At 43.9% G+C, this 24,002-nt stretch overlaps 1 protein-coding gene across 3 annotated transcripts in view; it reads right to left on the bottom strand.

Moving 5' to 3' along the window:
• The window catches only part of LOC111269477 (serine/threonine-protein kinase DCLK1), a 93,121-nt gene that overhangs the window by 48,977 nt on the left and 20,142 nt on the right, over positions 1-24,002 (bottom strand). Inside the window, exons 1-5 of one of the 3 annotated variants that reach the window (XM_022849118.2) lie at positions 15,674-15,828; positions 14,937-15,201; positions 12,302-12,535; positions 9,024-9,312; positions 8,457-8,760 (exon numbers count right to left, since the gene is read on the bottom strand). The exons of the other annotated variants lie outside the window; for them this stretch is intronic. Of the exons in view, the coding sequence (XP_022704853.1) occupies positions 8,457-8,475 (19 nt within the window). The 5' untranslated portion in view covers positions 8,476-8,760; positions 9,024-9,312; positions 12,302-12,535; positions 14,937-15,201; positions 15,674-15,828. Of the gene's footprint in view, positions 1-8,456; positions 8,761-9,023; positions 9,313-12,301; positions 12,536-14,936; positions 15,202-15,673; positions 15,829-24,002 lie in introns of those variants that run through there. 3 annotated transcript variants of the gene reach the window in all.

Raw genomic sequence — 24,002 nt, 5'->3', positions numbered from 1 at the left:
GGTGGGTAATCTCGAAGATTCTAACCTTGGTTGCGTACGGAGTTGACCTGCGCAACCGAGCAAAAATAAAGTCTTTTCACGTTCGGAAGTTTTTTATAATCCTGCAAGCAGAAGGGACTGGAATATACTTCCGTAAGTAAAAATTGATTATATATGTGCACGTTTTCAAGTTTCAGTTTACGTATTTTCAAATTTCTATTCGTCAGTTGTTTATCGTAGTAACAACATATGCTACTTGTACGGATGAAAGCAAGTTCGAACGTAAGTTGTTTTGCTTAAAAATTTCGAACGTCTACGAAAGCCATAACAGTTACTCAATGTCCCTTTATGTGTAGGAAATTTCCATGTATACGACTATTTGGTTTTCGCTGCTAAAGAATTCTATATCAGTTCTATCTTGCTAGCTCATTGCACTGCAGACCACTAGCGTCATTTTTCTATAGTTAGCAGCTATTGGCTTTCTATTGCCTATCACGTGACCCTGTCTGCAACCCAAGAAAATGATTGGCGTTATTAGCTCTGTTATTACGTTAAGGTCAGACTTCGGCTAACGATGTTTTTGTGCAACCCTAAACAAGGTTCAAACAAACAAAACAAACACAAAGGTGGCATCATCATCATCACCACCATAAGCACCAGATACAGGTACCGTACCACTATAGCGCGCAGTGCTGTCATATTTCCACACTACCATACGATTTCCGCCGCTTTCGAAATTAAATACGATTTGCTATTTGGAAAAATCGTGGTCCTCTCCTATCCTAAACAACGAAGCCTTTCTTGAAGGCATTGATTGACTGATTCAACCAACTCGCACTAACACACTCTAAACGTTGAAGCTCGTCGACAAAGGAATAAAACGATAATGGCCTATACGGGAAGTGTGGTTTGAACAGCGTTTCGAAGCCTTCCGGTAACCACAACTCGATAACTCGAAAAAGGTTTCTAATATAAATCGATATTCCATATGATGTAGAAATGAACGTGCACAGGCATGACCGCCTCTTGGGTCAAGCCGCAGGTAAAACACCTAGATCACGAGAGTTCAACGACTTTTTGGCCGGAGTGAAGGTGTATCCTGGTACAGTGAATGCGTCGGAAGGCGTTCGTCGTAAGCATCATGCGTACACAACAGAGCAGGACAACAGCGGACGGCCGTCAAAATATAGTGATATAGAAAAGTCAGCGGCCGGAGACACACAACAACGACTTCTAGCGCTATTGCACAGACCCATCGTCAGAACGATTTACCCCCGTAATATTATACTGTGAAAACCGCCTCGTGGTTTCTGCCTGAGTAGCGCCGCTGCCATAGTGGTAATACACAACGAACCGATACGGGTCTAACGCCGTAATATCGCCAACGCCATCTTCATGCGTACCGATGACGACCGTAATGATCTGCATAATGATGCTGACGATGAGAGCTATGTTGATGCATCATTGCATGGCCATTGCGTAACCCACAAAGCTAACACAGCAGTTGTTGCTGCTACTCCTGTTAGAGCTATCGATCGCACCAGTCTGTAACGTACGAACTAATAAGGAGCAACGGGGCAGTAAACGGCGGAATGGATGCTAAGCGGCGTGGTACGGCACAGGAGAAATATGTTAACGAACATACGTACCACAGCTATTGACGCCGTGATGAGAATGGTACCGACAACAACAACACGACAAGGTCGTCGGACTCGTAAACACGCAGATTTAATCACGGCAGTTGCAGTCACCGTGATTGTAAGGGCATAGTGACTTGCCATAGAACTAATCCAACAAGCATATTGTCTCTATTGGGGCCTGTTCATCTAACGATAGGGTCTGTTTCATGCCGAAACTGAGTCCTGATATCGGCAAGGACGAGGCCAGCGCGTCGCTTCCCGTTCCGAACCGCAGTTAGGATAGCTCCGACTGCTGGCCGACTCGAACCCGAAAACAGAAATAGACCAATTGAAACAATAATGGTCACAGTAAATTCATAATACTGCTTTAGCAGTTGTAAGTAAAAACGCTAATGCGAGTTGAACAAAGCGCGTGCGAAGACATTAACAATAGCAACAAAAGACAAAGATTAAGAAGCAGACTCACTGGGAACATAGCTTACGTCACCGAAATAACGAAGGACTTGGTAAAGACGCTGAGGAGCACAGTTTCTGCAATTCAGTATCAAATACAACATACAATTGGTATCGACAGTCGTCTCAGGGCCTAGGAGCAATCCCAATAAAGATGACGACAGCAACAAGCAGAGCTAGGGCCATTCGGATCCTACGGACTCAAACAGATCAAATCAGGTAACTCTGATGTGATGGTCGTAGTGATCGTTACGGCTCGCATCACCGTCGCCATCAATACTATGATTGATAGGTAGGAGAGGTCACACAGCCCCTCGTCTATGTCGTACCAACGATGACGGTGTACGGCTCATGTCGAATAATTACTATAATTTGTTTAGTAATGCGAAACATCATTTCGATGTAAAACATCGAAAAATAATTACACAGTATAATTTTGCTGACCGTTGCTACGTACACACTCATATGACAGATGCGTAATACGAACGTGAAAGAATATAGGAACAAACAACAACAGACAGTCATAGTTCAACGATTGGACAACGATGATACAACTCGGACGGTAGATATGCTATAAATCTATTGCGGTCCTCTTTTGCTTCTACTCTTATGACCCATGAAGCGAACGCTCTCAAATGGATTGCACGCACGGTCTCTGACCCAGCCAAGAAGACCAGGCGACCCGTTTTCGGCTGTTCTGTCATTCCTGCCATTGTGGTTATAATTCCGGTGCTCGTAACTGGCGGGAAACGTATAATACGTTTACACCGCTTTTTGTTTCACTGATTAGCGTTCGCGGCCGCCTATCTGACAGGTAAACCACGGCGGTGAACGTTTAAATACGTTGATGTACGCGAGCCATATGAGAACGCCAAAAAGGAAAATCGCTTAGCAAGCCAGCTATTCAGTTACGTGGTTGACACCCGAGGCGACCAATGTACGACGACGTTTCGCGTAGAGTCTCGCCAGCCCGATCTTTTCTTCATCGCGCTCCTTGTACACAATAGACAGCTCAGAGAGGATCCATGATGGTCAGTGGATGTAGCGGTCCGGCCGACGTAATGCCGAACACCGAGAGAGGCATGACATGAGCGAAACACGATGACAAAACAACACTAAGCATCATTGAGCATGCGTGCGTACGGGAATGCGTATTTGTGCAAGTCTATACGTAATATGCGGCTGTGAAACTGTCTGTCGCGGGAAAACAACGGCTAGGTTTAGTGACGCGGCAGCAGTTAACAAATAATGTTTATAGCGCAATTCATTGTTCTCACGTAATAAGGGCAATTGGTAGAGCAAGCAAGAGATCTAGTTTAAGTGCATTGGTGATGGATTATTGCACAATGCTCGACGGACCGGCTAGGATTGACCGTCGCTGTGTATGTATCCAGCATTCACAGTAAAGGTTCGGTACTTGGGCACAGCTGAGAAGAGGTCGGGTTAGCTAACTGAATTTGTCTTTCGTTGAACATGTTTGTGTAATGGATGTGGCTACTGGCGCATTCTCGTCGTAGCGACTACTTACCAGCAGGGTGATTGCTGACGAGGCTCGATAAGGACGTCATCGATATAAGCACTGTCCATAGACAGCTCCCTCCGATCCGAACATGAGCATTTCGCGCTAGAAGCACACTGCACACTCCTGTTTTGCCGGTCTGAATTAACACCCCCTAATAAAATCCTCGGCTGCCCTAATCGACCCTCCGACTTCGCCAATGTTAACTAATTTTAACATGACTCCCCATACCTACAGGAGAATGCACCAGCTTTGCTTCATCCTCTATCTCATTCACCTAGAAATCGTAGATCCAGCTAAGCCTAAAACGTTTTAGCCCCTTCTGAGATTCGAACGAGCCCCAAGTAAACGGGAGAGCTGCTGATAAAATCACATACATCACTAGCACTTTGACCCGTGCTAAGCATTCGGCCAACCCTCTTTTACATTGCTCACTGGAGGCCGTGTTATTTCGCTTATCCGATCGCTGTTCCCCCATAATAAAGATAATGAGAATAGTGATCTTGCTTCTTTCCTCCATCTAGCCTGATAACGGTTAGAATACTGCACCTCCCTACCTACCTACCTACCTACCTGCCTGCCTAGCGCTGCGGAGTTCTCTTAATCCATCCACGGAAAGAGAATGCAGCAGCCGAGAAGAGACGATGCTCTATCGCCCACAGATAAATCTATTTGTGCAGTATGACTGTACCAGTAAGAGATAAATTGCTACTGTTATCTAGCTAGGGCCACTTCGACGAAGAAATAGTTAATATATATATCTAAAGCAAAACCTACAGCAGCAGCACGCTGGGACGTACTGCAGCGTTCATACGAGCAGGGTAAAAATACTATATCCGGGAGTCCCCCCCATTTGCTGTTGTTGTTACTGCGGTCGTTATACTGCTGTTCAGTAATCATTGATAGCGTTTTTACTGCGCAGCTGCGAGAATTCTGTTGTTTGTCAGTACGGTACATCAATATAAATTACATGCTAAGATCAAGGAAGATTTCAGGTCGGATGCAAACTTTTTTACTGATTGGTTAATGCTTTATGTGTGGGGCATAGCGAGTGGAAGCGTCAGAGTCAGCTCAAAGGCAATGGAGTGCAAACGTCGAAACGTCAGTGGCAGTAACAGTGATAGCGAAATTGCCAAGATTAGTTCATTTGCCACCCTTGTGCTGGTTTCGCCGACAATAGTTCGGCCAAGTGGCGTGATTGCATGTGTGGGCAATCATATGCTCGCTAGTGTTATGAGAAAAATATTCTTATTGGTCAGTTTTATACGAACTTCGCAAACTTGAAACAAGTTCGAGTAGCTCCGAGTCGGCAAAGTTCAATTCTACTGCCCAACCAAGTTCTTATATCTGAGATAGACAGACAGTCACATCATTACTTTAGTCTGCGTTCAGTCCTGTACTGGCTGTGTGATCTGTTATTCCGACTCTTGTCTACCGTCTTACCAACAAAGTACTTCCTGAAATATATACTCTGTTTATTTTGTTCCTTTCGACTCTCTGCTTGAAGTCTGCATGAAATCTGCTGTGGAAGAGCACAGGGAAAAATAGCCAACGTAAATTTCCAGTTTTTTTTTTTTATTTAGAAGCTAGTGGATCTTATCGTTATATGTATATCAAGTATATACAGAATTTCTTGAATAGCTTTTGTAGTAAGCAGCGCTCGTACAAATGATAATACAAATTGCGCCGGCATCGGAATAACTCAGGTCATACCTGAACAATGTTCCCTGACCTCTACGACACGGCAGACGGGTAGCACCTACCGATAACACGAGTCACGCCTCGAAACAATTCTTTTAGCACTACGAACGACCGCAATTACGTTGCTATTTGGTTATTAAAAAAAATAGGTTACTCGTTAGCAATCGACAGGGAAAATGCTGCTGACGAACGAAAACGATCCCCATCTATCGGCCCCCCGCACCCATCAATAGCAATTTTCGTCACGAACATGATAACGTAAACATTGCTACGCGATACTACAGAAGCAGCTGACTGGCCTACTGACAGCGGCATTGAGCGAGTGAATGCGTCATGGATACAGCCGAACAAGGGTCCACGTAGTGGCCAAATATCTGCGCAGCTTCACGCACCTCAACGGAATCTGTCTGCGCTCGTAAGTTATGCTATTCTGTATGAATAGATCAGTGTGCATGTTTTATATATGTTTGGAAAATGTCTGGAGAGAAAACGGTGCAGTGGAATATTGAAAAGGCCAGATGACTTTTCCTTCGAACGACGCCGTTTGAAATCCTGAATCTGCTGCTTGAAATAGCAAATTGCCCAACGTCTACTTGTAGGAATATGCGGTCCGGATGAGCCATAACGAGGTAACGGTGGCTTGGGACGTGCTCTGCATTATAATAAGCGACAACAGTTTTAATTATCTTTACGCAGTTACCGCTGCCGTCCACGATTCATATTTGAAAAAGAAAACATGCGCTGATCTTCACAAACTTCAGTTGTTACCCAGGAAGATTTAACAGGACGAACGGTTTATTCTCGATTACCAAGCACCAGCTAGCTATGCTGTATATAAATGCTGCATATGCCGCAAGATCATAGTTTCATCACCGCTTCCGTCCAGTATGACTGTGTCATTAATATGTTAGAACGCCTATACATTCTACCTAAATGCTTGTACTTGATGAACGAATTACCTATCGCAACGTGAAACGTAAAACACACACATACTTCGTCACGTATCCCTTCGCATCTAAAATGCCCTTATTTCTGTCTGAGAACGAGTACATATTTGTACTCTATCGATGTTCTCCTGATGCTGCATAGGGACGATAACAGCTACCGCGTACCCCACACGGAACGAACGGCGTGTTATTTACACGATATGTGGTAAGGCAAAAAATAAAGTGCAATCACGCATGCATTATACGGAGCACGTAGGTGTCACCGCTGACAGCCATCTGCGCGTGGCTGTCAAGTACGTCAAAGGCCAGGCTAACGTAGATCAAATATGCCTAGAGAACGCCTCAACTCCCTTCAAATCGTATCGGATCACGAGTTCACTTCACTGAAAGTCCATACGCAGTATAGTACACAAGACAGACTACGACAGGCCTACACCGAACTAAATGAGAAAGACTCTGTTAAAAAAAGGAAAATATCAAAACGTAATGATGGCAGTGGTTGTGTGCGAATCGCATGCAAACAATCGATCTTCATTGCGAGAAATCAATATACGACAAGTACCATATAGCAACTATATGCCGCAGAACATATATGAACTATACTGCTGAATTCGGACGTATAGCTACCGTACATAGGTACTAACTCACCTCTACCTCTAAATCAATTCTGGATGAGTCAATCGTAAGACATCTGTGTATTAGCTAAGGGCGATATTCATAGAAAATTTCGATTCGTTTATGGGCTGCTGATTATCGTCGCTGGGTTATCGCTGTTTTCTAATTGAGACCCTTGTGACCAGTACTCCAACAAGAGCGAAACTACACAATGTTTTCACTTGGATTTATGGCCCTCAAGTTTTTTTCTAAGCGACTGTCTGAATTATAATAATAATGAGCTCAAAATACACAGAGCTGGGCTACAAACAATCGCCAGCGGTAGAAAAATTCCTGGTTCTAGCCGAAGGATGATGTGTTTCACTATAGACCTGTGTACGTTGCCAAGAGACCAATATGCAACCGCTGACTCTCAACGTATCTTTCTGTTTGTTTTTTTCTTATTTTTTTTTTTTAAATACATCCTACACCTGCGCTACTAAACCTTTGGAAGATCGAATAGAAGGTATAGATCAAATAGACAAACTATGGTAAACAGGCGCGAAATTATTACGTTCTCAAAATTAACATATGTGTGACTGTTGGTTTTATAGTAACTGAAATTGTCCTCCATTTTCCATACAACGATACATTTTACTTGCGGTTCTGATGGTCCATCAGCATGTAATTCATATACAAACGATTCCAACACTTCAAGCGTGAACTGATTAACAAACAAATCACTGTGTCCTTTAACAATAGTAGCATGAGAAGCAGCCCTTGTAGGTACGATTTCAGGGGTGCCGGTAGATCCTGAAGCTAATCCAAGGTAGATTTTTATTCCATCTCAAGCATCTCAGGCGTTCAAGCGTGATCTTAACATCAAATGCGAGCTAACAACGGTCTAAATAAATGACGTCCGCTGCAGTCATTCGATAGTGTGGCTCGAGGTGGCTGGTCCCGTCTACTACGAAACAAGTCCTTCGAAGATAGGAGGATTGTCCTACACGTATTCAGTAGGCAAATTCGTTACCATTAAGTCGCCATGGAAACAGCATAGAACGGTTTACGATTGCTCTTTGCAGAGCCCCTACCAGACATCCAGGTACTGTTTGCTCGCTTATGTGTATTGATAATAGGATCTGTCTAGTATAAATAGAAAAGAAAACTACGTACCCTGCTGTGTTTTCCTATACGCTAGCGTAAGCGTTATTGTGATAAATGCCACGTTATGTTTTAGATAAATCTATGCCACTTTTATAATTTACTCAGAGTTGTTTGTGGTTAATTTTGCTTTCTTTGCAAGAATTGCACTACCGATGTGTGTTGTGTTCAAGCATCGCGTAACCGTCCGCCCAACGGCTACGCCGACGTTTAGCGCCCATGTTTAAATCGTTGATCAGGTCGAATCTGGCGCTCACCACAAATGACTTCAGAGGCAGAAGGCAAAGCCGAGACAACAGGTTCATTCGTTGGCGACGGAGACATACATTCGCACCCAGTGGACGGTTGCGGCTTACCGCTGAAGCGACATTGTGACCCACAGATCGACAGCACCTACAATAGCATTACCATCTTTGCATACCTGGGATCCGCAAGCAAAGCAACCAAACACAGACTTACACGAAATCTGTGACGACATCTCTGTGTGGTACCGATGTTAGCAGCGATCAAAATTACGACGTCGTCGTCGTCGTCGTCGTCGTCTTCATTATCGCTCGTTGCGACACTGACACAGAAGACACATTGCGCGCCACTGAAGATCTGTCATCGGACCCAGTTAGAACTGAGCGACAACGCATTTTCGAGCAGCAATAGGTAGTCATAATTGTCACAGTGTCGTCAATCTTACTGACTCCAACGACACTTTACTGTCGTGGGAATTATAACGGTGATCGCTTAGATAACGTCATCACCACCTGCGGTACTAAAGTGAGCATTGCTGTCAGCACGACGTTCGTCGGCAGTGTAACAAATTGAGTAAATACGCGAAAGTTTTGGTTATCTACCTTTTGGTGACATGATCTTGACTCCATGATCGAAAACTAGATTAAAAAAAAATTACGATAAACAGGACAAATGCTGTCCCACCAATAAAACAAAATTTGTCTATTAATCGTCATAATAACCTTAAATCAGTAAGTTATAATGTAAAAATGTGTCAATAAAAATTGTAGTGCTCGTAATTACCGTTATTGCTGCGGGCGTTAAAATCGCTCTTCGACGATATCAGGTCGTCGTGGTGATTGCTGCCGTTAGGTGATCATTAATTAGACGATAACTTTCCTCCGAAAAGCGACTGCTCAAAACGTTGAACTTTACCGAATCAATCATAACAGAACCGAATAACTGGCCTCTGTGCGGCCTCCAGCGAACAGAACTCCACAAATAGGATAAACCTTCTTCGCTGGCGAGAGAAACGGCTGACGGATGCTTCGAGTTTTTGAACGATCTCGACGAGGCAGAATGACGTCAGGGTCTAAATTAGGATGATTGCTTAAGGCCATAAGAACGAAAAACCCCACAGCCACTGATATTTCCAAAAGTTCAGTGGGCGCCTGAACAAAAACAACACTAACAGACTATGTAAGCATCAATGACTTAAGTGCATCGTTCCCAGCAGAGCTGTCGGACAAATACGTAACCCGATCTAGAAGTGCACTTCATTGTATTCATTTATTTCAATTAAAGTCAGTCCACCGCCATTTGTCCTTACCTATACGTAATATAAAATTAACATAAACGACTTCCGTCAGAATGAAAAAAAAATACGGTAAATGTTCAATCGAGATTGTATTGTTCTAAGGCGGCAACCAACATGTTACGGATGTTTAATATATTTCAGATCATCATCGTACCGAACTGTTCGTAAAATTCGTGACCGTTTCTTCGTGTGAAATTCGTTTGGGTCGGGAAACGTTACGGAGCTGTTATGACTAGTCACTATATATATATATTTGAGCGAAGTTTGACTCATTTAGTGTGGCAAAATTAATGAAACGTCGCATTTTGATTACGCTGATTCTTGACTAATATTTCTCGCGGAACTGTTAGCTAACTAGACATCGATATCCTTCCTAATAATAATACGAGTAATAATACGAGAGTAATATGAGTTTCACGGGCAACCCGGGCGCAAGTCGGTGACAAACTCGAGGGAACTCTCACAGGGTTCATTGCTAACGGCCACCGTTAAGCTGTAGCCGACGACGCAGAACATCTGTCGGAATATGGACGCGTAGAAAAATGCAAGGCCACCTGACACCTCGTACATCGACAGCATATACTTGTTTTGGGTGGAGTCCTGCCACAGCATCGACGATCGTCGTTGGCATCTCTAGATGCAGTCGACTACGCGCACTTTTCGAAAACGCGAACGCCATCGTCCCATCGATTTGCGCAATTTTTTTTTCTGTGCAATAATGGCAACAGTAGCGAACGCGGAGGCGGCGGCAACAGCAGGAGCAGTAGCAACGAGCCTCTCAAACGATTATACAATCGCCACCGTTTGGGCGCGCATTACGTTTTCGAAAGGAAGCGGACAAACATCGAAAGCACGGAGACAAACGCCTACGCCGAAAGGCTGCACGAGCTACAGCAATAGAAAGCACCGTACTGCACAGTGTGCATCATGCCTCGCCTCCTACCCAACGAAATTCTCGAATATCGTTGACGCTTTACGTATTGGTTACTGCTGTCCACGTTGTATCATCAAGTTTGCCACACAATGGCAAAAAAAGTATCAATAGTGCTATTTACATTTTATCGAATCGTATCGTATCGTTGCACCTCTCATCCGGATGCAATCGACACCGCCACAAAATGCGAAAGAAAACCATTGTGTGTGCTTTAAAACCAATTTACACAATTAGTAAAAACAACGAAAAGGTAACGCCTGCTGTGTCCATCAAAGATTATACCGTGACCTCTGAGGCTACCCGCTGATTTAATGGAATTATAATGGAGGAGACGTAACATGTATTGTTAAGATATGCCTTATATTATAATTGCAATAATGTGTTCCTCGCATGTGGCGTCCTAAGTAGTGGCTATTCATCTGCTCTATAAAGTCCCTCCAGGCTTTCAACGGAATACACTCAAACTCTCTTCCTATGCTTGATCCAGAAAGACGTCAGGATCAGGGCTCGTCCCTCTTCTCTGTTCTTTACAAGGCGTCCTATCTTATCTCCTTGCACACAGAGTGGTTCCTACCCCAACGCCACCGATCACTGGACTAAGGATACACACATTTTCCACTCACCGTGCTACCGTATTTACGGATTCTCAACTGGCAATAACGTCAAATTGTTAAGCAGCGAGCTCGCACTAGTTTGTACGCGGGCTGATGTGAATCTTGCAACGCGCACAAGAAAAAAGGGGCTTACATAACAGGAATCTCGCGTAACAAGAGCAGCGAAAGCGCACCCCTAAGGAGCCAAAGGAGGCGGCCCTAAAAGCAGGAAAACAAAATATAGGACCAAGAACCGCAACGAATGAGCGCAGGGAGGAGAAGATGACCGAGCGAAACAGGCAAGGTTGGATCTTGCTGAGCAACTACAAAAGAAACGAAAGACAAAACAACTGTGTTCTACTTGGCAACGTAGAAATAGGACAAAAACGCCAGTGTCAAAAAGGACAACACGATACATCAGCGGGGATGTAGAACAGACTAGTGGTCGTAGTTCCCTAGCTTTCGACTTGCCGGTCGGACCTGCCGATCGCAATCGAAGAACCCCTGAAATAACCATTTACTTATTCCATTTGGGCTATTCGGGCAGAACGAACATACTTATTCGCCGAGGTGTCCAAAACCCGTTTGGCATTTCGAATTTGGCTGATGGAGGTCGGTGGAAAGGGCGCTGGTACCTTGTAGTCATCGTTTTTGATGAAACGGATGGAAGCTGGCAAAAATCTGTACGAATCCGTTACTAAGGGCAGAGGATAATATGACCCTGTCCATCAAGCCTCCGGCCAAGTTCCCTGGGCATCGTTGTTCCAACAAACGGTCCGAACGTACATTTCGTTGCGCAATAAAGAAATCACGAGAAAATATAGGCCGCTCTCTGGTTGCGGCTGGGTGGGCTTTCCCTTTCCATTCATTCGTCTAGGCCGGGTTAGACTGACCGTAGTTTTTTCGTGTTCTGAATTTAACGTAATCTCCTTTAGTTGTTCAGATAAATCAGAAAAGGATGCAACAAAGCGTACAATGTCCCAGCCCATTCTCTCAGAGACAGTACCATTGGAACTTACGATGCTGCCGAGGCCGCCGTAGCACTACCGTGTATCTGCTGAGCTATTCTACGTACATCATCATGTCAGTCTGTGGGCAGTTACAATTGTATTACAATGAGTTGCGTCTGCTGCTTCCGCACATCAAAACGATGCTGCTTAAAGCGAACTTGCAACTTCCTATCAGACTAATAAAGGTACTCCATCTATATGAACGTACTGCTATTGGAAGTTATTACCTGGAAATACTTGGTTTTAGTTACTTTTAAACGGATCTGTTAATGCAGTTAATGCAGGAACAATGATGTCCGAACGATAACTCGTTTCAACATAGTTAACACCATCAATGTGCTCGGTTCACCCTGTAGCATTATCACATTGATGCACTAGTATACGTTAACTAAATTATGTTACCCGACCGAAGGCCAGTAATTGTTCTGTGTATACTTTCTGCTCGTGTTTCGCTCGCTTGCCTGGAAGCAAATAGACAACAACAACAACTTATATTAGAGTGAAGAAAAGATAAAAAACAAATGCTTTATCAGCAATAACCTAATGTACTAAATATGTAACACTATCGCAGAGCAACGACCTCGGACGTCAAAGAGATTAACTAAGCGTCATAATTCCTCGCCTATCGTGGACTTAATGAAATAGTCCTATTTCCTGCAGAAAGACAAGATGGCGCAGGCAGCTAGTTATGAATTGTATCACTGCGCTGCGCACATAGGCCGGTCGATGGAATAACCGCGTTGTCTATGGTACGAAGACGCAACGGGAGTGCGACCGGCGACTATGAGTTTTTATTATCAGATACCAACAGTAAATATTAATGTGGGTTCCCTTCTCTATTTTCTTTCCGTGTCTGTTTTGCTTCGTGTAGGAGTGTCCCTGTTTCAGCTGCGACTCTACAAGATAGTCTGCGGAAGCGTACTTCAGCCGAACATCACGGAATCAGATGCGGTATCGCTGGTGATCATTAATGGTGATCGTCTTCTCCGAGACGAGGATAGCAAACTTCACGACGCTCATAGGGTGGGTTAGCCCCGAAAAAGGAATACCCCAGGATGTACTAAAGCACAGACGCCAAGGCAGGCTAGCTTCCCCAGGGCCCTTACACGGAGAGGGTAGTGGTTCATTTATTTAGTTTCGTCATTCATGAGCGGGAGCTAGATAAACGCCACTCCTCCCAAACGGGTTTAACTCACCGATGTGCTGCATAATTCACGAGCTGGTCTCTTACGCTTCTCCAACTTCGGCTACAACCTTTGCAGCGGAACTGGTTTCCCGTTGATCTTCTACATGATCGTAAAAAAGTTAGCTAGATACACTCGACTTAGTGAGCTAAGTGTGAACGTATTTGAGCTAGTACAGATAGTTGTGTATGTGCCGACATTCTGACGGCCTGCGTATGAGTGTTAAACGTAGATATAGTCTGAGCGTGACAAACACATGCCAAGGAAGATGACCATGCATATGTCTTCATCCAGTTAACCACCTTACGAAATAGACTAAATGAGAGCTCTCCCTTTACAATCGACAGAACTGAATCCTCTCGTTGTTTAAGATTTGATTCATTTGACTAGAGAAATGCCTTCTATGGCATGGTTAAGACAACGGCGGGCACTCTTTTTAGGACCTCTAGTGTCTCTAAGGGACCGCACTGCGCCTTTATCCACATTACATCTGGATGGTAATTATAACGGCCAGAAACACAAGCAATTTCACATAAATTAGACAAGTATGAAACTAGATTCAGGCCCAACACTTATACAGCCTCTGAACGAGCTCTTCACGGTTTGACACTGGCCGAAATGTGTTGCAACCTCAGGCTGTTTTGCGACAATTGTACGACCCTGTCCCGTTATCGGTTTTCTAGAATTTTGCTTTAGCGATACATTTTGCGTTTGGTAAGCATGAGTTCTATAATACTAATGTCTTTTGCCTTAACTTACGTAACCGAGGTTTAAAAAAGTACTTTGTACTACTGGCAGTCAAACATCAATGGGTATGGCCTGTATCGAAGCACTTCAGTCGACAAGAGTTTTATGCCTAGCACCGTAATCCGTCAGATGGCTGGGTCTCAATTCGAAACCAATTATGTCCACGTTCGAAACGCACATCGGTACGTGCTTCTCAAATTTAGCGAACAACCGCCTTACCTGCTGCACCACCAGTGAAATTTTGTCGACAGACTGTAAAAGCCAACCCAACTCCGGCTATAGTAACACCGTCAACCAGATAACAACAACTCTGATAGTAATCATAATGGTGAGGTACAAACGAATGATGATACGCACAACATGTAATAACATTGAACTTCATCTCTCGATTACACGCGAAGCGACCTGTTGTTACTGGTGCAGTGGAGAAGTTTATTAGGGAAACACGCCCAGGGAAAATGTACCCACAATGGCCAATCGCACATGGCCAGGCCATCATCACGACCATATTCAATTTTGCACCGCGAAGCAAGCGTACAGCCCTTGGCGCTGCTTGCGTACCACTGTGCTAACCCTATTGACCTATTTGTAGTAAACCAATGCTATAAATACAATAAACCTATAGCGAATAAGACAATATGATTTAATGGCGGTCCTGTGCAGGACCTATAATCCGTAGCAGACGCTGATCGCTGTTGTTATCAACGTCGTTTTGAAGCTGCAGTCGTCACAAAAATTGTCTGGACTAAGCTAGGCAGTTTTAACAGCCGACCTCAAGGGCTGAACCAAATATAACGGCGGTTGGTATTAAGCAAAATAGCAACAATGGTTACATTAGCAGCAACAACAGCGACAGCAATAACAACAAAGGCGACAACAAAGGGTATAGCGCGACATAATGCTCTCGATAGTCGATAATGCTGAAACTCACCACGTCTTCATATTGCTAGCCGCTTACTGATTCTATTTCACCATAGATTACTCATGTTGCTACGCGTGTTGTCGACGCTCTTGTCATCGTATCTTCTTTGCTATTAGTTCGGTCCTGATGGTCTGATCTTATTCGCGATATGACCATCCTATAATGCCAATATGACATCGGTGATGCATGGGTGGCGATGACGGAGATAGTTAACACTTTCTGATGCCCGACTCGTCTGCTTCCGATGCTGCTAGCCATTAAAAAGATCGGCTATCTAAGGAAATGCAGTAATGAAAATAGAAGCATAACATAGTAATACTGGCGTCTTCCTTTTTTCGATAGATTGCCTGCATCTGTTGTGCAGTAACAGCTGTAATTATTCATCAATTGCTCGGCTGACAGAGCATGTACATTCCTTTGATTTAAAATGCGATAACGGGACGATATCGGTTGTTGGTAAACAAACCGAGATACGGTAACTTATAGGACATTATCACACTGGGTGTTTTCCCGTAGAGGGAAAGCTGCATGCGGAAAAGCATAGTCATTCAAAAATTATTGTAAAAAAAAAATTCAGCCTCTCGAGCCTGAGCATTTTTCCCTAGATATTCATTCGATATTGCAAAAATATTATTATATTCAAAAATATTGCAAATACTGAGAGTGAGGTCTAGATAGCATAACGGTAACACGCAACTACCTGTTTACTATAGTATGAAACACGTAAGAATCGAATATAGGTATACCTCATATATATCCCATGTGTTATCTCATATAGGACCACTGGCCTACTAGCTTAGCTTGCTAGCGACGGTTGATTTTGACACGCATCACCAATTCCCTCCACATTTGTTCATTTCTTCACAGCAACATGAGCCACAGCAGACGCCCATTCTATTACGTATACACGGTACGTTCCTATCCACTGTATCATCTTGTATATTTTGTTAGTAAGTCGTTAATCACTAGGCAGATTGGTTCTAGCAGACATCAGTGAGAACAGCGCGGTTGTTAGTATTAGCAGTATCGCACTCCACAATCCGTACCCAGCTTGATAAATAAGACAATGATTTTTTGACAATGCAAAGTCAGTTTTCGTTTTTGTCTTGTTTTAGTTCACACGAGTGCCCATTGATTCGGCCGCAGCTTTAAAGCAGGACCAATTCATTTAGGTCAAAAAGACACTATGGACGTATTGCAATAGCATTACTGGCCATATTGCAGACCTCGTTTGTGCCCTCAACAAAGTAGACTGGCCGTTTGTACAGAGATCCGTATCGTGGTCGCTATTCAAGATCGCTTCAATAAGCGCTGTCAAAGAACTACTATTAATAGTGTTCGTTCGCAGAACATGCACGCAAGGACAGAGATACGAACACGTCGATGGTGTTAACGGTCTCTCTAGAACGCTGGTCGAAAAAACGCTAGCAAGAGGTACGTAGTTACGTGCGCAAACCTGTGTGCGCGCCTGCATGCACACGACGAAGCTGCATGCCGCTATTTTTGCGACTATGGCGTGCATGAGAGGGCAAGAAGAAGAAAGTTTTCCAACAAAAGGTTTCCCTACTTTGAAAGAAATCGGATGGTTCCTCCCGAAATAAAGAAAGTTTTGAGCGGTAGAGTACCTAAGAAAAATCAGCAAATGATGACACGCCTCGATACAGCCGTACGGATCCTGTTCTCCCAACACACATGCATACGCAGTGCCGTGTACGCAAATAGTATACTGGGTGCCGGTCAGCTGTCATTGTACTTAAACCGGTTCGATTTGATCATACGGCAGAGTCGCTGCTAATGTTATTGCTGTTGTCCCTGCGAGGAGGGTGGCAGCAGTTTCCATCTCGCCCATGGCTGCGGCCGGCAAAGTATAAGGGAGACGTCGACCCAGCCATTGACGGAAACATAAGCAAACCCTATGGTCCCTCCCTTTTCCCGGTCGTTCGAAGCTACGGACCAAATGAACAAAGAAAGTACACGATTGTCGTACAGTGGTCATTGGCATGACAAGGAACTCAGCCGCATAACACTGCTTGTTCGCTCGAGCGACATAATCAAAGAAGAGCTGATGCCAATACGAAGCAGCAGTAAGAGCGAAATGGCCGGCAAGCAAGAGGGGACACAGCCTGCATTAGCGGCAGAAGCAGTAGTAGGAAAGACAATTTTAGTGGCTGGAGCAGACGCGGGGATATTTGAATGACGCTCGGAATAAAACTGGATGCGGATTGGTTGCCGGTTCGTCGACATTACCAACTAGTTTCGACAAATAAGCAATGAAGGAAAACGTGGATAGCCTTTCGCGTCCACATCCAGCAGTCCCGTCCCCGCACGGCCATCACCAACGGCTATAACGAATACATCCTTTGGGAGAATACTGGCCGTAATATGGTGCCATGATATGTTATATAGCGCAGCGTGACGATGGTGACCGCGGCGATCGAAGCCCACTGGCGCCAACAATCCTGGTTCAGCCGCCGCATGCACATGCATATACAGATAGGCGCACGTAAAACCGACAGCGTCGCTACGCCATAGTGCCGCACATCGTCACACGCAATAATATAAAGAATTCCTCACGAGGAATGATGACCGACCAACGGAAAGAAGTCACTTATTCATATACGGATGCACAAGCATCGCGAGTGCCCCATCCAACACACAAGGTGTATATCGTTCCGTTGATCTTGTTCCTATCTGTACCTACTCATAGTAACTAACTGAAAGTGAAGAAGTGGCCAAAGCAAAAAGACGCAGGTTAAGTTAAGTATAAAAAAAAGTAGTTGAGCAACATTGATGCCAACAAATATGCGAAACGCGCACAGAATGTGTGCATTTTATGCAGGACTTACTTGACTTACTGATATTTACGTATACAAAAATACATAGGCCGCTGGTATCAATAATTAATCAATTCATAGAATCAATAATTAATGGTGCCGATGACAATGATTTACCAGAATAGAAACAATTTTCTCCTTTCAAGCTAACGGACACAACGCACGTTCGCGGTACCACTAGCACAGAAAAAAAAAGCCCCTTCTATACTTGGTTAACCATTAACAAAAATTACGTGGGAACATCTTGAAACGATATCTACCGCTGCTTTATCACAAGGTAATAAACAACGCGTCGCCAGTTGTTTTTTTCTTCGAAAAAAAAAAATAAATAAATAATATCTCGACAAATTCTAGGCATTTCAGTTATGTTTTCCTTCCTGCCTTGACGTGTTTCCTTCGTCGCTATTGGGGTCAGGATAACACAGTCATACCTTTATGACACACGTGTGCTACATTGCTAGTAGGAGACGCGTTCAGTGCGAAAGTCTTCCAATTCGTTGTTCCCGAACGATGATAGCGTGGATTCTCAAATTGTTCGATCCGGAGTAGCCATGAACTTCTTGCCAGTGCTACGTAGATTCTCTGGCAGTCGTCCGAAAGAAGGAAACGATGTCGGTTCAACTGAACTTCAGTTATTACGTTGCAGGTGGCGGGAGATGCACATAACAAAATTCCGAAATGCCAGTTACCATATACTAACCCGATGTGTATGCGTAGGCATTATAGGGGCCCACTAGAAAGAGCATTTACGGGTTGGGATTGCGAAGACGAACGAAAATCTGTTGTAGAAAAAGGAAGACGGAAGCAAGGAGAAAGAGCTTGCTGTCCCATCAAAAAAAAAGGAGGGTAATACTCCTTCAGTTATTTTCATTGGCGTTTTTTTCAAAAGAGCTGAGGTTTGTTTTATTCTTCTTAGCAACGTAATCTGCGTTAAGCTGCTGTGTGTTACATGCCGAAGATATATAAGGGATTTCCAGTTTCACCTCAATGCGTGTCTTGACGCTGTCTCTTTCGTTCTGTTTCTGGTTTGATATGTGATTCAGATTTTATTTTAAGGCACTAATCTTTTCGGAGGAACAGGACGCTGTGGTGCCTATAGCAGCACAATCTGCTGCCGTAAATTCGAAACCCAGAAAGATGACCAACACCAGGATGGAAGTGGGCTTAACTGAACTCCGCATTATCATTGGGTGGCCTGCGCAGCGTCCTATAGTAAACAAACGCTCTTAAACTCTTTCTCTCATTAATTTTACTTCTACTTAAAAATAACGACAACGACAACTGCGCGTAGGCCTTCCCAAGATAATTGTTCTGAGAGATTACTGTTATAGCAAATCCTACCGACTCGCGGTGACGCGTACTTTAGTTGCTTTAGTTACGATGGGTGTACCTTTTAGATAAAAGGTCACGCACCAGCTCGACCGCTAGCAAATATATTGTCGTTCTCAAAACAGCTACTGCGTCAGCTGAGTGCTACCCTTACGACGAGGTCAATAGCGTCTAAAACCCGTACTGATAACTACTTCTGCTACTGGTCAGCGGATCTATCCCTCGCTCTTTTCATACTATACAGGAGTAATGGTTACAGTGGTTAGCTGGATGCCCCCCGTGCTTCTGTCCCACCGTTACTCCCCCTTCCCTATCATGACCATCCTTACCGTCCGTGCTCAATGCAGTGCTGTTCGGGGTAACAACGCTGTTGGCCTATTGTCATTTTTCCACAGCATGACAGCGCTACACTGCAACTTAGTGGACTCTTGGTGGAGCGTGAGTAGGTGCCAGATGGCTGTCAGAAGGGAAGTGCTCAGGGATCAAATGGCTAGGGAACGAGGGATATCAAGCGATAGAGTGAAGGGAAAGTTAGGCACCTAGGTTTCTATTACCGACACACTGCATCTTTTCATTCTGCTGTATGAGCTGTAAGCAGTGAGAAGAAAGCTTTGTCGCTATGTCTAGAGTGTTGGCATTGGAGGACTAAAGGCGGCATGAAGCCGAGTGAGTAGCGATGTCGTTCTACAAATCATAAATCTCATTCAGTCCCCTGATGCCTATAGCTTTACCCACCTTTCGTTTCGTTCTATTAAGCTTTTACACCGACTCGCAAGCTCGAAGAATGGCAACGAGCGACTGGTCCCTGCGCTTGGTAACAGAACGCCTTCACTGGCTTCCCAGGCGTCACTGCGGCTACCGAATTTGCATAGTACGAGCGGTTTCAGTTTAGGAACTTCGTTCCTGAAACCTCACTAGCGACAATAGCAGCAACACCGATTGAGTGTGATTGCAGAAGCACCAGCAATAACAGCGCCCGGAGCCTGTGGAAGTGTCAAAGATACTGGCGAGAGGTTGCTACTTGCAGACAAGCAGATAGCACCTCCAGATAGGTGGGCACCTCCAGAACTCCGAGAGATCTATCTTCAGCGTACTCCTTATACCATTTATAAAAGTTCTACTGCTACTTCTCTTGTCCACGAACTTGAGCAGAAGGTAAGAATCGAACGAAAACTGGAAAGGTAGAAGAATAAGAGTCGTCTGGGAAGGAGTAAAGCACTACGCCAAAGTACTCTGCTCGAATCGCCGTCGCATGTTATTTCTTCTAGTGCAACTCAAGTCGATCCCGCTGCTATTTCCATGGCGGGAGCGAAGATAGCAACAGCGTCAATATCTAATGTAAGTAAAGCGTAATTCAGGTTTGGCTATTGGAGCTTTAATCCCGAATATGGGGTGCCTCATTCATCAGTTGGTTAACGAGGCATAACGGACGAGGCAAGCTTAGTTATCCCTAGTAGTCGACTAGCTATCTTAAGATACGCTGGCGAGTCGTTATCAGCACACCCTAACCTTAGTAATAAGACCCACGGTAAGGTATTTATATAGAAGTTCTTTGCAATGTAACAATACGATGTCATATGTGATCTACAGGATTCAGACAGATTATCGGTGACAAACATCCTGGTAAGTTTAGCTAGGCAACTAGAACTTGTATTAACTACCAGCTTAACTGATACAACTCAACATTTAAAAGATCAGAAAGATAGTACAAGTTCCTTATTAGACAACAGGTCCTGCCAATTCTGTGTTAGCTGTCCTATGCAATATTATATATATATATATATACACTCTTTATATACTCTCCGAGGCAAGTACGCAAGTTCATTAGTTTCAGTTGTAGTACTAGCCAACCGAGTACACATCTGAACCATCTTTAGGCCCAGGTCTTTGTGCCGATTTCAATCTATCACATAGGAGCGTGATGATCTCCTAACCCGGTGACATGTTCCCACGATTCGTAATCAAAACGTCATAGTCACCAATAACGTCATTAGACATTATAATTGCCGCTTCTGCCTGTCCAGATCTCCGAGTTGGTCGGTAGACTACTTTCTCTGCGCTAAACGAGCGTGACACGGTAGCACCAGGTTTATATGCACGCGTTTGAGGCTTTTTAGGTCAAATTCAAGACGCGTCGTAAACGCAGGCTACTTAATCAAGTTCTTAACCTCTTTTCTGCTCGCAGTTAGCCACTGACGCATCATGGCGATAGGTCGGCCGTTTACAGCCGAGTTCAGTGTATAGCCATGTCGTAAGTGCTCATCGTATCAAAACACAGTTGCTATCTGTTACAGGTAAACCTTATCCGTTTGAGAGTTTCAATCAGCAGAAAGACGAATATTGAGTGTCCTAAACGATGGACTGTCATTAATAACGAAACCAGAGCGATGAAATTGGGATAGTTTTCATTTGATGATTTTTGACATTCTTCTTTATAACGCTACAGTTTAGGTCACAGGGTTGCCCCCGCCCCCCAGAATCTTTGTGTTGCCTGATTTTTTGTCTTACGGTTTTATTCCAACCCGATAAAAACGTTTGACTTTACATGTCAGCATTGGTGGCAGATCTAATGTACGGCCACGTATATTAGGCAAAAACATTGCCGGGCTGTTTACGGTAACAGACATGCGTTTATTGCGCTGCCAGACAATAACCAGGCTTTTCAAAACAAATCCGCCATAGCGAATAACACAGTATTGTTTTTATTGCTGAATTGGTGGTATTGAACAATTCTTAGCCAAAAAAGAGAATCCAACTTTTTGCCTACAGCTGACCGTTTAAGTATTGCCAACTTTCATACTGCTTTTGAAGAAGATGAGCAAGAGTTTTATGAGACGAGCCGGAAGATCCTCGATAGAATTTACATTTGATTTCAAAAATTCGCCAAAATGTCTTAGAAAGCCGTCTTTTATACAGGATTTAACGGGTTTTTTCTAGAGAGCAGAGCATCAATTGGGTCGTCCAAATAAGCTTCAACGGTTAATCCTTTCGATATCTTTTGTGCCTCTGCTTCTTTGACCATTTGGAACTTTTATACTTTGGGGACTTGTAACCTGTTAGCGGCTCAAGATTTAATTCCAGTATAATATTTTATAAATAACGTGTTGAAACGCACTTTAGCGCGGTAATTGCACTGGATGGTGGTCACATTGACTCAGGACAATCGTCAAAAATAACTCTTTCGCATAATAACATGCAAAAAAATCGTTGTTTCTCTTTGAGTACAATTTTAAAATTGAGGCTTAACAAATATTTGCAACTTAGCCACACTCAAACGGACTGAAGTCATGGAGCGGGGAGCAAATTATTGTCAGGTTATGCGCCACCGGGGCAGTCCACATAGATTAGCCTTCGCTGGAGTCCTCCGTATGCTGCTGCCCTGTTGCAGGCCACGGCCGCTGAAAGACGTCCTACCAATGTAGGGTCGAACATGCCATTCCTATTGAATCACAGTTACCAACTAGGAGCTTCTAATTGTATTATATCAATTTTTGCATTTCAGCATCACACACACTTCTCATGCCTGAGCAAGCATATTGCACGTTATGTCAGAGAAAGCGCTGATAATGAAGTAACTCATGCGTGCACTCTCAATCGTATAACATAAACCATTAAATAATAATTACAAAAAAATAATTACAAAAGCAAGCATGCACAAATTGCATGGACAAAAATCAAAGATTGAGATATGTACTATACTGATTCACATGCTCGTTTTTATATATAAAAAACAATTTCTTCTATTTTATGCAACCATGTTTATACATATATCTGTTTTGGAATATAGTCGTAGAAGTTTTTCAAGGGCGTTAGCCTATTTCGGGCCGGCCGGTCTCTTCAAAATTCAATATCAAATACAGCTAGGAAACGGTTCATTATAACAACTCCTTTAACAATCGAACAGAATATCGGCACCGTCAAATCGGCATCCGGCATAGCAGTCAGCGGTTCGTGTCCGAAACAAAACAATTGAGGAGTATGTTTTATACCGCCTGTTCCAAAGACCATAAAAGAAAAAACATCTAGCCGATTTGAATCTTGCTGGAAAATAATAGCCCTGAACATTCGTACAATATCATTTGGCAACCGCGCATCAGGAAACCAGCAAATCTTATGGAACGTAATTTAATTTCAGCATTCGATGAAAAATCGAACAATAATCACCCCACCTAGATGACTGATTGGCATAAAGCACTGTAAGAAGCTTGTGGAATGTGCGAACGCACTAGTCCTATCACGTAGGGCCTCTTTCCTGCCCCCATTAGCACGATCGCAGGACAGGGACGAGGGTATAGTAGTTATAGTTCGTTTCACTGTACACAGGTCAAACCGGAAGCAGGTCGTCTCGTGTTGCCGTGCCGCTACATGATAGACGAAAGTAAACCAGACGACCCTTGCTGGCCTCGGCAGCTTCTATCGTTCGTTGGTTGGGCCGGTCCTTTCCCAGTGATGCTGGATCAGACTCGCGTTAACACCGCCCCGTAGAGGCGTATATTGCAATACAGCGCCAATTGTATAGCTACACGTAACTCTCTTTGTTTCCCACAGCTGAGAGCAGACTGACTATTACCAACACGCTTCGCCTAAATCTAACCTCTTTTAGTTCTTAGTATCGTTGCCATGACGAGAGCTCATACGCATAAATGAACCTGACTATCGAATTTATATAGCACACGAAACTGTCACCAAACGCACGCGTTACGTCAACAAACTGAACATTGGCTGACACGTAATGTTCAGTAGTCCCGCTGGGGGTCCTAGAGAGCGAAGCAGATGTCACAGACGCCACAGATCATCGCACACGAGCCAAAGTTATGGCCGACGGCCGACTGGGTTTGTCTGCATGAATGTCAACCTATTTACCAAGAGGTACTGAGAATTGTTGGTAGCCATATCTGAGTTGGACACAGAA

This window comes from Varroa jacobsoni, unplaced genomic scaffold, assembly GCF_002532875.2.
Source record: "Varroa jacobsoni isolate VJ856 unplaced genomic scaffold, vjacob_1.0 scaffold_148, whole genome shotgun sequence".
Classification (NCBI taxonomy): Eukaryota; Metazoa; Arthropoda; class Arachnida; order Mesostigmata; family Varroidae; genus Varroa; species Varroa jacobsoni.
Note: the sequence above shows the minus strand (reverse complement) of the source record. Positions and strands in the feature narration are given on the sequence as shown.